This window comes from Streptopelia decaocto, assembly GCF_964273445.1.
Source record: "Streptopelia decaocto genome assembly, chromosome: 1".
In the NCBI taxonomy this organism is placed as follows: Eukaryota; Metazoa; Chordata; class Aves; order Columbiformes; family Columbidae; genus Streptopelia; species Streptopelia decaocto.
Window position 1 is genome coordinate 141,585,245 of NC_138663.1, and position 19,424 is coordinate 141,604,668.

At 40.0% G+C, this 19,424-nt stretch overlaps 1 protein-coding gene across 1 annotated transcript; it reads right to left on the bottom strand.

Annotated features, from left to right (window-relative positions):
* Positions 1-775: 775 nt before the first annotated feature.
* Positions 776-18,868, bottom strand: ZBTB11 (zinc finger and BTB domain containing 11). Its single transcript, XM_082043614.1, has 11 exons — positions 18,104-18,868; positions 15,566-15,801; positions 14,662-14,893; positions 12,723-13,537; positions 10,548-10,727; positions 9,758-9,994; positions 9,229-9,373; positions 8,055-8,172; positions 6,204-6,362; positions 5,341-5,516; positions 776-4,051 (listed from the first exon to the last, which is right to left on the bottom strand). Exons 1-11 carry the CDS (start codon positions 18,411-18,413, stop codon positions 3,525-3,527), a joined length of 3,135 nt encoding a protein of 1,044 aa, XP_081899740.1. The 5' UTR covers positions 18,414-18,868; the 3' UTR covers positions 776-3,524.
* Positions 18,869-19,424: the final 556 nt, after the last annotated feature.

Sequence of the window (19,424 nt, forward strand, 5' to 3'; positions counted from 1 at the left end):
ACTGGCTCCTGGATGCTATCATATTAAATGTATATGCAGCTCCAATGCTGTAAAAATTCATGGCTGGTCCTTTAACGCCCAAGAATGACATGGTTCTAGCTCCAGTGGAAACAAGGGGGGGAAAAATTATCCAACACGTGACTTTGCCATTTTTCATCTATAAGTTGCATCCCTGTTGAACAGCAGTTGTTTGCCCTTTCTGCAACATTGACATTGCCTTAAAGTTGCTCCAACAGCAAATGGAAAGGCAGAGGATGCTGTTCCCTTCAGTCCTGGACCTGAAAGCAACTCCACAGCTGATCCTTCAGCAAGGAGTGAGACACAGGAGGACAACTTCCACACCACAACCCCTCCTCAAATATTAATCCAAGACAGAAGTGCTGTGCAGTGCTTGCAGTGTTATGCAGAAACCCAAGTCAAGAGAAATAACATCTGGAACAAACTAAAATGGTTACAGCTGAGTAACAGGCAGGCTGAGTGGGTGCCTCGATCCACCAAGGTCCTGCAGCCAAAGCGATTCCAGTATAAATATACACTGAGTTTTGTTAACACTGTGCTCTTGTACAGCCACGCTCTGACACAATTTGGGAGGGCAGTGGGTTTCCCTTCCTCACATAAATTAGTTTTTTAAACATGAAGCAAGAATTTAAAAGGTGTTACTAGAACTATTCAGACCAAACATCTCTATATATATGGAAGGTGAAATACCAAAGAGGAATAAATATTGCAACACATTTTTTTTCCCCTGAAAAAGAAAAGCTCCTTCAAAGAGTAATTCGTGGCAAAGCTTAGTTTATTTCATGACAGAAATAACCGTAACTTTATACATCTAACACTAAATAAAACCAGCAGAATGTACAAATCAAATCCATTATGTACAGGAGTTCACCCAGAATACTTTATAAATGGATGTTTCTCATGAACTTTAAAAAAAAAAAAATCAAATAATGGCAACTGCATATTTGCAGTCTGACTTCCAATAGATTGCAGAAGGGTAGTGAACATCTTATAAATTAAAAGCTGAAGTCCAAAGGAAAAAAGACAACTTCACGCACAGGGGAACAGCAAAGCTCAGAGTGACACTCCCTGCTTACCTCATGCCCTTCAGAAAAGGTAAGGCACAAAATGGTAGGGAAGGGGTGCCGCAACATTCAGCTTTGACTTTCCTGTCTGAGTCTTGTTTAGGAAACAACCTTCTGCCACTTTTTGTTTGTTTGTTTTTTGAACGGCAGACCATCGAGTCAGTTAAAGCATTTTTACAGTGGGTAACAAAGCTCTGAAATTCAGATTCACTTCCGTTTCTTCCATAGGTTGGGCAAATAAATAAATGCACCAAAGATTAAACTAAGGTGCTGGGTAATATTCTTTTTGTAAGGTAACACACTAAATATACAAATAATATTCTAGTACTATTTACAGCTATTTTTCCTTGAACATTTCCTCACTTTAGTAATACATAATTATTTGTAAGATAGAAACATTGAATTTTATAGTTTACCTATTGCTCTTTTTAACCTTTTTCCATCATAATGGCAGTATTTTAATTTTAAACAGGATGGCTCTCTCAAGATTCTTGACCATAGAAAAATTCAAGAGTTACAGCTATCAGTAATTTTTATGTTTAAAGATTAATTTTAGTTTTACTTCATTTGGAAATTAGAAAATAATACAATTGCAAAGGTCTGCAGGATGTACAAATAACTACATTACTTCCCTGCAAGAAGACCCTGTCCTTTGAAATGGTCACCTACAGATTAATTCAGATTCCAGATCAGAACTCAAACTATGTATTGCTCAAAAATTTTTCAGCAACTGCTTATCTACATGCTTGCAAAGTATTGAAAGAACAGTCCATTCTGCAGCTTAGTAGACAGATACTCAGTTAAGGAAGGTGAACAGTAGAGATACTAATTCAAATGAGGTGGTTACTTTGTCACAGATTTTGCTTAACTTTTGTTCAGTGGGTCTGTTTCGCAGGTACCACAGTTACATAGATGTAACTTTATTTACGAAGTTTACCCTGTGATATTACAGGCTTCTGGCTCCTTGGACATCGTGCCGCTGTCCGTTGTGAAACATTTGATACTACTATTAACTGAGAACGCTTTAAAGAATACAGTTCTGATTGTTCATATGCATAGCACACTCAGTTACCTTGACAGACTTGTTCCTTGCTTTAAAAAAAAGCCCAAACAAACAACAATGAAAGAACCTGCACCTTGTACAGATTAAGATGGTCACTCTTCTTGCTGTTAAATCAGAGACAATAAAACCTGGGCCAAGCATGGCTGTGATTCATGCTTACTTGAAGGAAAACCTAGGAAGAGTTTTTCCATCGATGTGGTGTAACACTGTGAATTAGCTTGCACTAGAAGTATTTCCTTACAGCAGCACTAATAAGATCTTCTGAAGACCCTGGTATTTTGAGAAAAAAAATATTTACCCCATAGTAAGATTTTCATAGTTATCTATCCTGATATTGCCATGTGTCCCATGTGGGAATTAGCAGGGCTCCTCCTTCCAACATGATACAGGATCAGATTGTACCTTGTTGGACTTCTTCAGTAGATTTATATTCCCAAAGCATGCCATTAGACTTCTTTCCTTTGAGAGTTACTACATCAAATATAATGCACAATTAGAAACATCCATCATTAAGCTGCCTGCTTTGGATACATACAACAGTGCAGGCGACAGCTTCCTTTACACAACCAAACATCATTAAACTAAACATGGTTGTGCACAGAGGATGAAGTGTAAGCAACCTCACTTACAAATAAAAAGCAGTTTACTTCTCTGAGCAGCCTCCCTGCAGTGGGCTGTCCTCTGGTCAGCTTAAATTCATCATCTGTCTCAGAGAAACACTTCCTCTGACTTCAGTGGACCCCTGCCCATTATCTGTAAAACATTTTACAGCATTTTGCTGAACCTTCAACCTGCCACCCACTGACCCGGAATCTAAGTTCTTCAAAACTGAGATTCACTAACTGCCGATAGTGCATCTACCCAAAGAAAAAAGTCACTTGAAGCACAAGCTGCACAAAGCATTCTACCATCCCCTTGTTCTAGGGGAGTAAACAGACAATCTGGTACAGGTAATTTGCTCACAAACTTCATGAAATGCACATAAAAACAGAAGTAAAAAAAAAAAAAATGATACCGATAGCTGTGCATTTCTAGTTTTCAGTGCAGCCTCTTTATGTTTTTTTTTTTCCTTTTCTCTTTTTTTAAAAGTTACAGCATGATACTTACTCCCTGACACAGTAAACGTTAGTCTTCCAATTTTTTTTTCTCTCCATTACAGCCAGTGCACAAATATTTGCCTTCAAAGCCTTGGTGCACACTGAAGCATCTTAACATTTTCCCCCATAACGCATGGTGCAGTATTTTGTCACCAAGACATTCAGTAGTGGGGAATAACTGCTTGAAAATAGACATCACTGTAAGCCTCAGATGCCCAGTTAAATACTTAGACTTCACAGATCATTAAGACCTCACCCTTCTTGCTCTCTCATATACTATATTCACTCTGTCTTTGCAACATGGGCCACTTCCACTTCTACAGTTTCAATGGCCTGGGTCACTTCAGCCATTTTCTGTCCTTGCTGTTGCGCCAATACATAATTTACCACCTGCATGATGCTTTGGTCAGAAAGAGTAGAGACCGATGTACATTCCTCTGTAGCTGCAACTGCTTCAATGGCTTCAAGTGTCTCTCCTGTCACCACCACAGTCTCAATCTCACCATCACCAACGCAAATCTTGGTTTCTTCTTCCTGCACATCTGCTGCTAAAATGCTGATGGCGTGCTCCACCTGTGTCCCCTGGTTATGAAACTGAAGAGTATCTTTTTCCAGCATAATTTTGCAGGGTACATAGTCCCTGTGAAACTTGGTCATGTGCTTCCGTAGCGTCCGGGCATCTATGTAAGCTTCGTTGCACACTGGACAGACGTATGGTCGCTCTCCAGTGTGTGTTCTCACGTGGCGCTTCAATGAACGGGCGTCAGCCCAGGCTACTCCGCACGTTAGACATTCAAATGGCTTCACACCTGTTCTCAAATTGAAAGCAAGGAAAAGATGACCATCAGCATTCGTAAATATGCATCAGTAATGACAAGAAGTGACAGGGAGAACAGCAGGATAAAAGAACAAAAGAAATACTACAACTTTTTCTGTCTAAGAAAGAGATCTTGATTACTATTTCTGTACTACAGTATAATGAAAGCATAACACACTCAATGGTAAGTGGTCTGCCCAAACACTTTCAAATATTTTTTATTTTCAAAATTCCTTTTATTCCAGTTTCTCCCCTATTTTAAGTACATACTGGTTAATAAAATTATAATTATTTTTTTTGCCCATTATACATTTCTGAAACCACATTTAACAGAATTTGTCACATCCATAGTCAAACTTTGTTTCTGTAAATCTTACAAGTCTCATTAAATCAGCACTTATTCTGGTTAGCTCATAACACCATCTACAGTTTTTCCCCTCCTCCTCCACACTGCGTATGTTCAAATACTCCCTTACATCTGAGTTCTGTGGTCTGCAATATCTAATGGGGCATGTGGGTGGCAACAGACACTATTTCAATACTGGCTTTTCCAGTTACTGTAGATTTAGGCTAGGTACCTATTACAGGATACTTTATCTGTTTAGAAACAAACACACAATCTCTATTTCAATAGTTAGACAGCTCTTATGTTTACTCATAATGGTTCTTTAAAAGGATTTACGTTTCAAAAATGTGGGTTTTGCCCCAAGACAAGAGTATACATAAGACTTCCAACACAACTGGAACAACCGAATACTCAAAAATCAGTATCATATACTTCACATCTGAAGTAAAAATGCACACACTTTTTAAAACTATAAAATGTTTTCACATTTTCTTTAAACATCATATAGTTTACTGCTTGTTAGAAATCAAGAAGCTGAATGATTTCCAACAGCAGTACTCTTTAAATTCAGGCTAATCACTCTCCTGTTTGAAGAATATTTTGTCAACTGTGTGCACGTTTCAAAATGGAGAATGTTTTACTACATGCAATCCTTTGGCAGATATACATATCTTTGAATTACTTCTAAAAAAAGTTCCTCTGCCATTGAAGTTCTGAGAAGGACAAGTTATCACTGTCCCTCTGTGCAACTGTAGTTTTAGGAAGATCCCAACAGCCACTTTCGAGAATCACTGGAAGCAAGTTAACAAACCACGACCAGCAAAAAACTAACTAGAGACTGTAAGAACAAGGGCATACACAGACACAAAGAAACAACTACCCCCTTATAGTTTTTAGCAGTTGAGGGGTGTCACGACTATTTGTTTCCTACACACCTTCATGATTGTTCATGTGTCTCCTATATTCCCGGAGTTGTGTGAATTTTCTTCCACAATGCTCACAAACTCGTTCCAGATTTTGTTTTGCTCTTCCTTTTTTACCATGCGTGGCTTTCTGTACGTGTCTTCTGTACAAAGCTTTCTCATAAAATTCTTTACCACATACGTTACACCTAAAATGTGTTAAGTGAGAAATCTGTTGAAAACATTATTCTGTGCTTATGTTATGCCTTTTAAACCAAATGCATCTTAATTATACAAGGCAAAGTTTAATAGGAATGCTGGCTTGTCTGATGAGTAGTTCCATAATTCGAAATAAAATTGTTGGAGTGAGCTACATTTTGTCTTATTCACAGCCACAGAGCTTCCACATACCATTCCACAGAAGTAAGATCACATACAAAGTATATCTAACTTAATTGATTATATTTATCCTTTAATAACTTCATATTCATTAGTTCCAGAATTGCCACAGCAGGGTAACAGTTGGACCACATCATCTGAACTCACACATCCATTCCCAAGTGCTCAAGACCCCAGTCAACACCAATCTATTGGTACTTAACCAACGGACTAGGCCAGGCTCGTCAAACTCATTTTCACCGGGGGCCACATCAGCCTCGCGGTTGCCTTCAAAGGGCCGAATGCAATTTTAGGACGGGATAAATGTAACTACTCCTACATTTATCCCGTCCTAAAATTGCATTCGGCCCTTTGAAGGCAACCGCGAGGCTGATGTGGCCCCCGGTGAAAATGAGTTTGACGAGCCTGCACTAGGCAGTTCCTTGTTGACTGGCTGTGGATCTGTATAACCTTATATTGATTAGTACATTGCAGTTGTTAAATCAATTTATTCTTACCTATAAGGGTCTGTGACTGAATGTGACTTTACATGAGAATACCAGTCTTTCTTCCAACTGTAACACTTTCCACAGAACTGGCACTGAAATGGCTTCACACCTAAATGTTTATTCATATGCTGCCGAAGATCTCGAGCTTCATAGAAACTCTTCTCACATCTGTAACAGTAAAGGTTTTAACATCCCATATAAGATAGATCTTGGTGACCCTGATTTCAAAGGCACTGGAACCCTCTTCTTTAATGGCAACTGAAGACTTTGAGAAGACAACATGTATTGTGTTACCAATATCTATATAAAGCACAATCCCTTTCCAAACCAGAGAAAATTAAAAGGAGCAGCACCTTATCTGAAGGTCTGAAATATAACTTGAGGACTTCTGAAACACTTTTGCCTGTTATGGGTAACTATATTCTGATATTTTTATGGGGACTAATCAAAGGCAAATTGGCTGGAATCAATTTAATCAAATACCTACTTCACTGGAAATCTTTCACAAACATTTTAGAAAAATAACTTGAGTTCATCTTTGTTCAACTGGGACAGAACCAAATGAGAAAGCTTAAGTCTGGTTATTGCTTAATGAAGCTCTCTAAACCATTTGTGACAACATGAATTATATTCTTAGTAGAAATCTTCATTGGAGGAAAAACAAGTACTGTGTCCGTTTTGAAGTAGCTGGGGAATCAAAATATCTTCTCTTCAACATGATCTTTTGCATCCATGACTGTAGTGCCTTGAGTAAAAATAGTTTTATTTTTTAAAATATATTTCTCCTTCAAAACCAAAATTGCCTTCCCTAGTGTGTTTTATTAAACAGTTCTGTCCCTGTTGTAGACCCTATTAGCTCTGTTCTTTGTATTTCTAAGAGTGATATTTTTAGCACTAAATAAAAACATTGCTAACAGAATTGAAGTGAGTTTTCAGCAGTTAGAAAGAAAAATATTATTTTTGCGAGCATGCATCAGCACTACCAGATACTTTAAACCTACATTTATACAGTCCTAAAAATTACATTTGGCCCTTTGTGGGCAACCATGAGGCTGATGTGGCACCTGGTGAAAATGAGTTTGACACCCCTGCTTTAAAGAATACTTTGGATTAAATCTTCCATTAAAACCATGAGGTGCATTCAAGCAATCAAATAACTTGTACAACCCCTCTTAATACCTGAGAGAGTTTTCCAGAGACCTAATTGACAGCTTGGAAATTAGGCCAAATTTGTGCTTTTGCAGGTCACTTGACAGGTTCTCCTATAGTCTGCTTGGTCATTACAGAGTTTCCACTAAACTAAAGTGCATAATGCAAAGATATTTAAGTGGTCATGTAAGTTTTATAATCAAGTTAACAGCAACAGTCAGTGAGTTTTAGTTTATGATGTTCCCACAGAGTTGTTTGCTAAACACAGTGTGTATTGCAGTGCACACAAATACATTGTAGACTGCACAGGAAATTTTCAAATTAAACTGGAATCAGCTATCAGAGTAAAAGAGGGCACAAACAGGCTGAAGGTCTTTGTGTCTGACAAGCTTACGGCTCTTCTGTCGGTCCAACAAGAGAGCTTTGAAACCACATAGCTACTGATTCCAGCTACAAGTGCAAACACATTCATTAGAAAACAACTGTATGAAACTAGAGCGAGGTAACAGTTAAAACCAACACTTTTACTCTCCAATGCATGTACTAACAAAAGTACGTGTTTTTTTTTTTTTACTTATTCTTTAAAAGTGTTATTCCAGGCCAGTGAACAGTTTTATGCTACAACAAGGAGCTGCTTTTCATCTTTAAAATTACTAGGATCATTAATGTTAACGAAAAAAGTCCACAAAAAAACCCCACCAACCAACTTACTGAGTACACTGATATCCACGAACTTCAGGCTTTGGCTGGTGTTTCTTTATGTGTTTACTGAGTCCTGATGCCCTGTGGAAAGATTTTCCACAGATGGAGCAAAGATACTTGGATTCTCCTGACAAAAACAAAACAAAATATGTTATGAAGCCAGGCCTTCATACCTCTGGAATGCTTTGTCAGAGTGTTTTTTTCTTCTCATATAATTGATCTTAAGTAATCAGAGCAGTGCTACAAAGAGAAGTTGGTTTAATTACACACAGATGGAATTTTTAAATGTATTTTGTATGTGCCAATGTAATAATACACAGAGTGGAAAGGTAGCAGCTCTAAATTGCTCTGTTGCACATGTTCAAACACAGGTACAACATGGCAGTTACTAATTAGTCATGAAATGTGAACGGCATAAAAAATGCCCTCTTGTGTGAAAAAACACCGACTGCCTGCATTCGTATAATATGCAACTTCTCCAGCAACACAGCATTGCTTACAGATGACTTACATCTTGAGTTTGAGAAAAAACACCTTAAAATAAAAGCTTTCTGCTCCAATTCATCAGTACTAACATAAATTCCTTAATTTCTGGAACAAATTGTCGAAACAGTCTCTCACATTTGATTCCACCCAACTTGGGAAACAAGAAACACAGACAATTTCTATACATTACAGTTTTAAAACTCTGCTTGTATTAAATGATTATATTGTAATCTTTCACATGCTAAGATCTTTCAAGATAGCAGGTTTTATAAAATTTCATAGTAGTACTGTAGTCCTGTAAAGCATATATGGAGATTCGCAGAGATTTAATTATGTTTTCCTCTGAAAGGATACACTGGAAGTATAAATACTCCAGAACATCTCAGCCTGTTGCATATCTTTGTTGAATTGACACAATAGAGGTATTAAATATGTACATAAAAACACAGGAACAGACCAACCATGATTCCCTGTTCTCATATAGAACACTTGCATAATAACATTAAGCTATGGTAAAATAAGTCCAGAAAATAAATAGAAAATGACTACTTACCTCTATCTCAGCTGCCTGACCAGTAAAAGAAAGAGGAGAAAACTATTTATTTTTTTAAACAGTTCCTTTGACACTGAGGAACAATGCTAAAGTTCAGCAGCATACAACAGCCAAAGTAAAAGGATCCTCTTTCTCATCACTTACCTGTATGAATGCTCATGTGTTCCTGAAGACTTCTTTTTGTGACAAAAGACTTTTCACACAATTCACACTTGAACTGTTTCTGTACTTCATGGAGAGCTAAGTGCATTTTTAATCCATGCTTATATGTAAAGGTCTTTCCACAAACCTAAAAAAATCCACATCCAGTGGAACAGGACAAAAATAACTCATTGTGTAACAGGTGTTTAACTTCAAACACAACAAAACCTCCTGTATTTCTTGGGAACCAAGATGGCCAAGCCTGTGATTTTGCACCAGTGGCAGAACTGGTCAGTTAAAAAAAGAATACCAAAGGGAAGACATCATTCTCAACACAGGAATATGAACTTCCATGATATAACTTCATTCTAGTTTTCTCAGTCTTGAACTACAAGAATTTTCATTACGAACGTTACAATAGTTTTCCCCATTCTGATGTGACCTAAATTAACCTAAATTTTAGGACAGAGTGTCAATACTAATATATCAAGAAAACATTACTGATTACAGAATAAGATTACTTTCTCTTTACCTTGCATGCATGTGGTTTTACACCTGTATGTTTGAGCATATGTATTCTGAGAGAATAGAGCTTAGGTAGAGTTCTCCCACATATATCACAGATAAATTCCCGTTTAGTTCTCCCTTTCACTGAAGACACGCCTGTCTCTTCTGCACTAGCAGCTGCAGTGTTCACTTCGGTCTTCCGAGTGTGCCGGACAAGATGGGCTCGCAGGGAGGCACCATACTGGAATTCTTTTTTACACAACTAGGGAAAAAAAAAAAAAACATTCCAACTTTACCTTGCATTTAATATTCCAAAATTATTTAAAAAAAAAATAATCTAAGGTTTTATGAATAGTAATATGATTAGTTAGGTCTAATAAGCATTTTATCTCAGGTTAATTAATAGTTGAATATTTTGAATTTTATGGCTATTGACAGAATGACTGATCACTTCCCAATAAGGCTAACTTCCTGGCTAATTTAAACACAGTTGCAAATTTACTAGTAAGGTTAAAAGTACAGCCCGCTCCAGCAGCAAGAGCACTTCCATGTCACACAGTGCTGTCACGCCAGGCGACTGCACCACATTTTACCCTGCTGCATCCAGATCAGGGCTGCAACCATCCCTGAAATCCATAAGGAAAATAAATACATGTACAAAAAGAGGCAAGAAAAATAATTACTAATGTCATTACTGAATGAATTTTCATAAAGAGGGAAGTTTATAGAAGAAGAAAAAAAACCCAACAAAACACAAAACCAACCACAAACCACACATATACTCCACAAAAACAAACAACAAAAACACAACTTACTGGGCATTTATAATCTTTAGACCTTTCATGTTTCAGTGTGTGCATTATAAGTGCATAGCGCCGCTGGAACACCATTGCACACTCAGTGCATTTGTGCTGAGCTTCCACTTCGTTATTTTCTGTGGGCTCTCTTTTGGGCTGTTTCATTTTTTTCCCTCTTTGTACCAGCTTCATGGCAACCTAAGTGGGAAAAACATAACCTGTGAATGAACTTTACTACACTGTATGTTTCCTCTGCAAGTTAGTACTAAAAATTGATGCTTCTGTGTGTTACTATAATACCACCACATTTTCCTCAGTTTACTTAGCTGCTATAGTTACCCTCTTTCAGCTCTCTGCAAAACTACAGATCTCATGGTGGGTGAAAAACTGGTCTTGCTTTAAAACCAGAAATCAATTATAATTATAGGCAGACAATTACTTACCAGTTCAGAGACAACTAACTATTCAACCCTAAGTAACTGCCTAAGTGAGAGCTAAGGGATAGTTACAGAGGAAACAGAAAGTGCTGCCAGTCACAATTTCCATCAAATGTTTCCAACCCTTTCCTAAACCCCAACTTCCCTTTTCAGGATTTACATTTGCTTTACTACAAAAGTCAACACAAAGTGGCCTAAATAATTTTTAACCAGCCAGCAAAAACTGAGTTAGTAACAATCAGTAAAAAAAGTGTACAGTATTTAAGCAAAGTTCTTTCTCACTGAAAGCGTTCCAGCTTTACTAGGTGTTGTTTTTTGTTCCTGGGATTGTTTTTTTTTTGTTAGGGAGTAGAGGTTTTTTGTTAGGCGATATTGGCAGTGCTACCTGGAGCTGATAATCTCATTTTCCTTTGCAGAAACTTGCTGTCAAATTCTTTAAAAGACAAACTGTAAGTGAGCAGGCTGAAATTTCCTGTATCAGGTATCTCTCCTTCAGATTTCTGAGAATAAGACAAGGGAAAAAAGTACAATGCATCCACATTTCTTCTTCCTGTTTCTCACCAAGTAACATATCTAACAGTTTTCAAAAATATGCTAGCTCTTCCACATCTCTCAAAAACAAACTGAAACTCAACACAGGAGCAACATTTTCATGTTTGTTTGTTGTTATTGTTTTTTAATCTTTTTTTGCTGTTGCTCTGAAAATTTAGGCAAACTTGGCTAAACTGTGAAGCCACAAAAATAATTTTGGTCCGTAATTTGGTTAGTAAGAGCTTGGAAAATAATCTGTTCATAGAAAGCATGCTTTGTCCTGAACATCTCCATGCTAATGGCAATCACTATAATCCAAAAGTCGGCAGCATTTCTCCTGTAACCTCTCTTTCCTGTTATTCTTCCAGCATCAAAACTGGAAACTCAGGAAAGAGCGTCTCCTTCCCAATGTTTACATGACATCCAGTGCCATATGTGGGGTAGTCGAGGGATGCATGAAACAAAAATGCGAAAAGCTATGAAATTAGTTAGGAAAGCAGAAACCTATTTCTGAATCCAGTTCTGAGAAATCATCTAAACCAATTTTTCCACAGGTGGACACTGTCTGTAAATCCCATCTGTCAAGGAGCCAGCTTTTAAAACTGTAAAAAAAAAATAACAGGAACTGTTCCTGAAGGTAGATATTTCCCCTTCCAAAACAGAACAAAAATTTGTCATTCTCCAGCCATCATAAATAAGTTGCTCAAATATTGTGATTGTGCTAGCTTTAACATTTGGGCTTGAAGTTGTCCATCTGTAAAATGAGACTAATGCTACAATTTCTATCTATGAGGGTGTTGTAATGCTGTTTTCAAGTCTTAACAAATGTAGGGTCTCACTTCTCTAACAGAGAAATACCTTTGTTTATGACTGACATACACACATGCTAGTTAAGAATTAAATTCCCAGATCATTAAGAATTTTATGGAGAAGATACACCTGTCCAACCATAAGAAGCTGTGAGAAGATACTCAAGCTGGGCTAAGGTCTTCAATATGAAGGAATTTTGATGCCAATGTTATGTTTTGTTTTTTTGTTCTTTGCACAACTGTCAAATCTTAGAAGTTACTTCAGTTTGCAGTGACATTAACCACTCAAAAAAAACCACAACAAACCAAAACCCCACATTTGCCAGAGAGTCCTTGGAATCGAGAAACAGTCTTTCCAGATTGGTCACAAAACATGGGACAATTACTAACAAGAGGCCTAATGGCTGATAGAATACCTGCTGTATTGCAGATTTAGGATTTGTCTTTCTATTTTGCAGTTTTTTTTCAATTCCTTTATGCAATCTGATATATCCGCCTTCACTAACAGAACGTTGGCGAAGCTTGCTTTTGTAAGTATCATCCTGGCTGGAAGCGAGGCTTTCTGGTTGTGCAGCTAAAGGACTCTGTTCTTTACTTTGCCTGCCGTATATTTGCTGGAGTGTTTCTGAGAACACTTCAGAAGTACTGTCCGCATTTGCTTTACCACTTTCATTCTGATCTGTTGCAATTTCCATTTGACTTTTTGTGTCCATGGCTTCCACAGTCGACGGCTGAGTCTTTGTGACACACACGATGCTATCTGAGATGCTCTCCAGAAGCTGCATCTTGACATGATTTTCAGTGGTTTCACACTGCTCCACAGGCTTTGCCAGACCATCCTGAGCAGCCTCCGCAGGCTCTGGGGGCAGGAGCTCAGGCTTGGATACTGCTGCTTCCTCTGGCGTTGCAGAGGAAGAAGCTCCATTCACAGCTGCTGGCGCTTCACTGGCTGTGAGCTCAGGCTGCTCAGCACTGTCTACCGTCTGCATCTCAACTTCAGACTGCTCTGCTAAATTTCGTGTTGACTCCACAGTTTGGATATCTCCCTTTTGGTACACTGTAATTTGCTTCTCTTCCATCTGTTTGTGCACATTTTCACAGATTTCAATGACCTCTGACATGAAGAGATGCCGTGCAAGCATGGCCACATCTGCCATGCTACAGAAGTCAAAAGTTAATTCTGATGTATAAGCAAATTCCAATAGAGGCAGGAAGCTGGACTTGCAGAACCCTACCAGGAATAAAACAAGAGATTAGCGCAAACACTGATGAGCCCGAATTACACCAAAATATCCCATGATGGATACAAAAGTTCACCTTTTACACGGTTAAGTCTGAAATTTAGAGCAAAACACAATTGCAAGTAACACTGAAGGCCCTCCACAGGGACTCAAATTAATTAACATTTATGCAAAAGCATCCTCCTTGTGTATTTTCTATGTGGAAGTAGGAACTGACAATTTTTCCAATAAGTAATTAGAACTGAGGTACTTTCACAATAAAATTCTCAAGAAGAGTGTTTTAAGATAGCGGGAGAGTCACAATACTTTTGAAGCAGATTAACCTTAATTAAACCAAAGTCCTTCTGGACATGCTACATTCAGAAAATCAGGACTTAAGTAACAACTGATGCAGTAGAAAAATAACACAAGAAAGTGGCTAATGAAAAAAATAAAGGTAGGGATATATAGATAGATCTGCTTAAAAATCAGCATTTGGTATAATTTTCCACAGTTCTGTAAATCATAAATTAAATATTTAATTTGGGGACCTTCTGGACCATCATACTAGAAGTCTATTGTTCATGCAGAGAGAGGCAGAGTTAAGAGGCATATTTTCTGTACAATATTCTTCACCACTACAAAGTTATTTTTAGAAAATTTATTTTAGGATCATCTCCTATCTTTAAGGTACCAGAAGGTTTGAAAAATAAGCAGAAACATATATAAGAGTGTTTTACAGACATAAGAAACTATTTAGTATTTGTTCAGCAAAAGAGGTCTCTGAGAAGCTACTCAACATCCTCTGTTGATGTACTGAAGCATTTGATTATGTTCCCTTTTTTAATGTTTGTGTCTAATACAAGGAGAAAACAGGCCTAAGTAAGGTAAAAATCAATCCAAAGCTTCTCAGAAATTTGAAGATGAAATCACATTGTCCATTCAATATGGAAGATCAGATTATGCAAAAACAGAGTGATCACTTCAGCATTAAAACCCACACAAAATACTTGTAGATTAAAAGAGAGAAAAAAAGCAAGATAAAAATATCTGGTTCTCTTGAATACTCAAAAAAGTACTGTACACCTTATTTAGAATATTATGATTTCTAGCTTTGAAACCCACAACACTTCACCTGACAGATCCACTACAGCTTCATGACTAGAGACAGCTCCCTTCTCAATGAAGAGCTCTCGGAAGTACTCGCTGTTGGCTGCCAAGACAGATTTGTGAGCTTTGTACTCCTCTCCTTCAATCAGCAGAGTCACATCACAGAACTGATTGGAAAGCCTCTGCTGATTCAGTTGGTTTAAGACTGACAGACAATGTTTGGAAGATGACTGCTTCACAAGGCCCTTACTGTCAACCTGTCGTAAACAACATTATGAGAACTTCATTACATTTAGACTGTGCCTTTTTAAGCATTCACACTAAATCACAGAAAAGGGTTATTTTCTGCAACCATACAATCAGTTCAACCGTGTATAATATACAGCTTATATTTACTATTATTTTCTTTCTTTAAAAGCATTAAGTTTTACCCTCCCTCCAAACACAGTTAAAATGGACAACTGGAAAAATGAGAAGACATGGATATTCAAACAGTTCTTTGACCATATTTTCAATGCTATAGCCTGTAATGGTTTCTAGATTCAAAAGTCTTCACATGCATATGAGTCCCCAGTTATAATAAAGAATTTTATATATAAATATAGCATCACTCATTAAGGAATGGATATAGATTCCATTAGAATCTTGTATGTGATGCTTTACTACTTATACTTTTGTCACTGATTTTCCCTTAGGCCCTGTATGCATAAATAAGAGTCAGAGTGATCTTATTTTCCAAAGGTGACATACTATAATTAATTTAATGTCATGTATACCAGTAACTCATTTGCACATATATCGAATATCTTTGGCAAAATTTATGTCACCTTATTGTAGCAAGATTATCACAACAACAGAAAATAAATATGTGACGAAAAAATTGTTAGCAAACATCTTAAAGACATTCAGATGTAAACAAAGGTACTTACAAATACAAGCTCATGCTTTGCTATTGGCTTCTTCTTCACAGGCTTTGGGGATGCAGCTGGGATTGATGACATATTACTCGATTCATCATCTGTTTCATTACTGTCTTCATGAGATTTTGCATCCAGTCCTAGTTCCTCCAGCATTTCAGAAGGATCTGACAGAGATCTAGAGCGATCTAGCTTTTCCTGGCACTTGCTGCACTCTTTAATGTAATCTTTAACCTGCTTAAGAATACCTAAGAAAAAATTAATGAAGCTAAATTAGGCTTCTACTGTTCATTCAATTTACCCTAAACAAATAATTAAATATGTAGGTGATTAGCAAAACAATATTACACACTTAAGGAAAAAAATTCAGTCAGTCACCTACACTTCCCTTCTCAGACTTCTTTTCACCAGTTCACCTTCTCTTACATTATTGTATGATATTGTCTGTCACTGCTGTAAACCATTGTTAATTTGAGAGAGAACATTTGGAACATCACTATATCAAGCAGACTCTCCTAGAAAGATTTTTAAAGCTAGTAAAAAACAGTTGTATTTATACATTCACTCTAAGAATCCTAAAACAATGAAAGCTGTAATCTGATTCAGCTTGTTCTTACTGAAGGGGAGAAGAACTGGAAGGCTCACCTAAGCTTTTGAAAACTTGGGACCAACTGTTATATGCCATGACACTGATATGTATTACTAACACCAATTTCAATCAATCACTTATGATTTTGGAATGTAAAGAAATTCATTTCCCACCAGTATTTTAACTGATGAAACAAATAATTTTAGATAGTCAACTGTTCCTAAGCTCAGGGTCCTCTTCTACGTACCAAGGCATTTTCAGTGTATGGCTTTCAACACAAATTCATTTTCTTCTCTAGGACAATATAAAAGCAAACATAAGAACAGCTATGTCTCTACAGTTCAAAATCTAGCACAGCTAAAGAAGCGGGCTGACAGAGTCAGATTTGCACTGCTCACACACCTCTTCAGAGCATGAGATGCACTATTATTACATAGGTCTCTGTAAGGATCAGAAAAACACAGACTTCAGAAAACCCAAGGCACTCCAACGCAAGATATTCATGCCCACTTCAAACATTTTTATGTTTCCTTGATTTCATCTGAAATCGGGGCTAGTCCCCAGGACAGAAGGTTTCTGGTCTTCAGATCCCATATCTAACACCCTTCCTGGCCACTGGGCCACACTCCAGCCCATTTCTTCCCAGTTACAGAGCAGACACACAACAGACAGAAGCCCATCTCAGGATGATGAGCTGGTCAAAGCTGCTGCCCACTGGGAGCAGCAGCATATTTTAATGGCAGGGAAAACCAGTGTTTTCAAGGAGACACAGATAAGAAACAAAACACTTGAACTGAAAGCTGGGCATGAATTTTAGTATTATCAGTGCCAGAGAAATAAGAGAATATAGGTTGTGTAAATAAAGCTAACCAATAAGATAAAAATATGCAGAATACAGAATGCCCTCTTCTGACGAACAGAAGATATGCTGAGTTCCATTAAGGAAGTTTTCCAGCATAGGATGATAGTAGATGCTAGAACAGTCCAGTAATGGGCAGATAAAGAGAAGCCAGTTAAAGGCAAGAAAGCCATCATTCAGAATGGATGTATCAACTTTGAGACACTGAATCCTTTTTCACAATAAAAAACCTTCAAGTCAATGATATTGGGACTGAAAGGATCGGCTGCAGCTAGACCAAAAAGCCTCCAAATTAAGAAAACTAAAGCTGAAGTGACAGCCATGCTGACTGATGGACAAAACCAGCAAAGCAAGAGAAGCAGTACAAACAGAAACTGAATCCTGGGCAATTGACCAGTGAATAACTGAACATGTGTTTAATGGATGCATAAGACTAAAAGTAGAACAGCAAATCCAAAGGGGACACAGATATCAAGTCATTGGCTCAGCCAAAAGAAGGCCCCAACTGGGAATTATTGCTGTTCATACAGTACTATTTCTAACAGCTGTGACATCACTCAGGACCCAACTGAGAATCAGTGTGGTCTTTCCAGCTTCTCATTGGAAGAAACAAATATAACAATGAGCGCAAGGACTATGAGGTACCACTGGCAGCTCTACTATTTAAATGTGAACACCATCCACATGCTAGTTTGAAAAAGTATTACGAGGTTAAAAACTGAACTAGGTCACGTGGATTATCGCCCTATACAAGGCATGCGAGTTGAGAAATTGCTACCTTAAGCAGGCTGTATATAACACTCGGATGGGGACTATCATGCTCTGCGTTTCCATACATTCAAAATGCCGCTACTGAACAAGCAGCCCTAGGACGATTTGCTGACCAAGGCTGCAACTCGCACAGCCAGACTTGCCTCTTATGGTGCCACCCCGAGCTGCGCTTCGAGACGGAGCGCTGGACGGCAGTCTGACAGCAAGTGACAGTCCCCTCCCCGGGGAGGGCACGCAGACACTCTTCCTCCTCACCAACCCGTCCACGGACCCAGCGCCGCAGGGACTGTGACCCCAGCCCGGCCAGCCGCCCCTTCCCCTCCCCTCTTACCTCGCCACCAGTACTTCTGCGAGAGCCCCTGCCAGGTCTGCAGGCGGGTGCGGTGGGAACCGTCGGGCGCCAGGTGGGCGGCGCGGATGAGGCGGTCGCGGCGCTCGGCCTGCAGCACCACCTCGAGCTCGGCGAAGCGCTGCTGGTCCCGCTGCCGCCGCTGGTAGTAGAGGGTCCCGCCGCGCACCACGTAGCAGGCGGCCGCCTTGCGGATCTTCCGCTTGGCGTTGCCCTCCGTCCCCGGCGCATAGGGCTCCCGCTCGTTGGTCAGGTAGCGCAGGATGGCCAGGTAGCTCTCCTCGCTGGACATAGCGGGGCGGGGGGAGAGGGGCAACGGGAGGACGATGCGGGGCGGGGGGATGAAGGGGCGGCCTCCGCGCCCTCAGAGCCACGCCGGGCTTCCCCCCTTGCCGCCGGGAGGGCGAGCGGAGGGTCAGGCTCTCGGCCCCGCTGGGGAGGCGGCTGCGGGGCTGCGTCTCCGTGCGGGACGGGGCTCACCCGTGCCAGTCACATGCGGCGGGCCCGTGTGGGAAGAGGCTCACCGGCCCTCGCCGGGGGTCCGCGGGGCTGCGGAGGCACCTCCCGGGGCAGGGAGAGCATGCGCTGCGGAAGGAAGGAGGATCGGGGGCCTCCCGCTCCTCTGCCGGCCCCTCGCCCAGGTGCGGGGAAGCTGGACAGCGCGGGTGGCGGGAGCCAGGCCCGGGGGGGAACTGGAGTTTCGCAGCCAGCGGCGGCGGGTGGGAGGGAGAAGCTCGGGCAGCAGCAGCAACGGAAAGACAAAATGGCTGCTGCACAAGAGGAAGTGAGGTCAGAGGCCCGCGCGCATGGGAGGGGCGCGTGCGCAGGGAAGGCGCAGCTCCTAATGGGGAGCAAAGCCGCCATCTTGGAGTTGGGCAAGAGACCGAGCAGAAGGATAGGAGCCGCCATCTTAGAGCCGGGCGTAGTTTGTGAGGGCGGACGCGGGCAGGGCGCTGGGGGGCAAGGAACAATGCTAAATAAGTAGCTTTATTGGCGTAGCTCCGAAACGAGCACCCTCCGATTCAAAATTGCCCCAGGAACAGGAGCTACGAGAAAACTGTCAGCGTGGTTTTATGTTTCAGGGGAACAGCATGACCGTTGAGGGTCTCAGTGCATCGAGCATGCTCTTTTTGTGAGAGAAAGAAAATCTCCTGAATGTCAACTGCTGGTTGTCCTTGTCCAAGTTCTGACCTGATTTTGTTTTACACCCATAATAGGCATGAAATGCAGAAGGCCCCAGGATGCCCGCACCCAGGCAGGAGCATAGCCAGCAGTGACCCTTCTGCTGCGCTCAGTGCTTGCA

Coding starts and splice junctions, on each gene's coding strand:
- ZBTB11 (XM_082043614.1), bottom strand. CDS start 18,413: ATGTCCAGCGAGGAGAGCTACCTGGCCATCCTGCGCTACCTGACCAAC. Junction 9,374..9,757: donor TAAAACCACATGCATGCAAG/GTAAAGAGAAAG, acceptor GGATTTTTTTAG/GTTTGTGGAAAGACCTTTAC. Junction 6,363..8,054: donor CGTGGATATCAGTGTACTCA/GTAAGTTGGTTG, acceptor TTACTGTTACAG/ATGTGAGAAGAGTTTCTATG.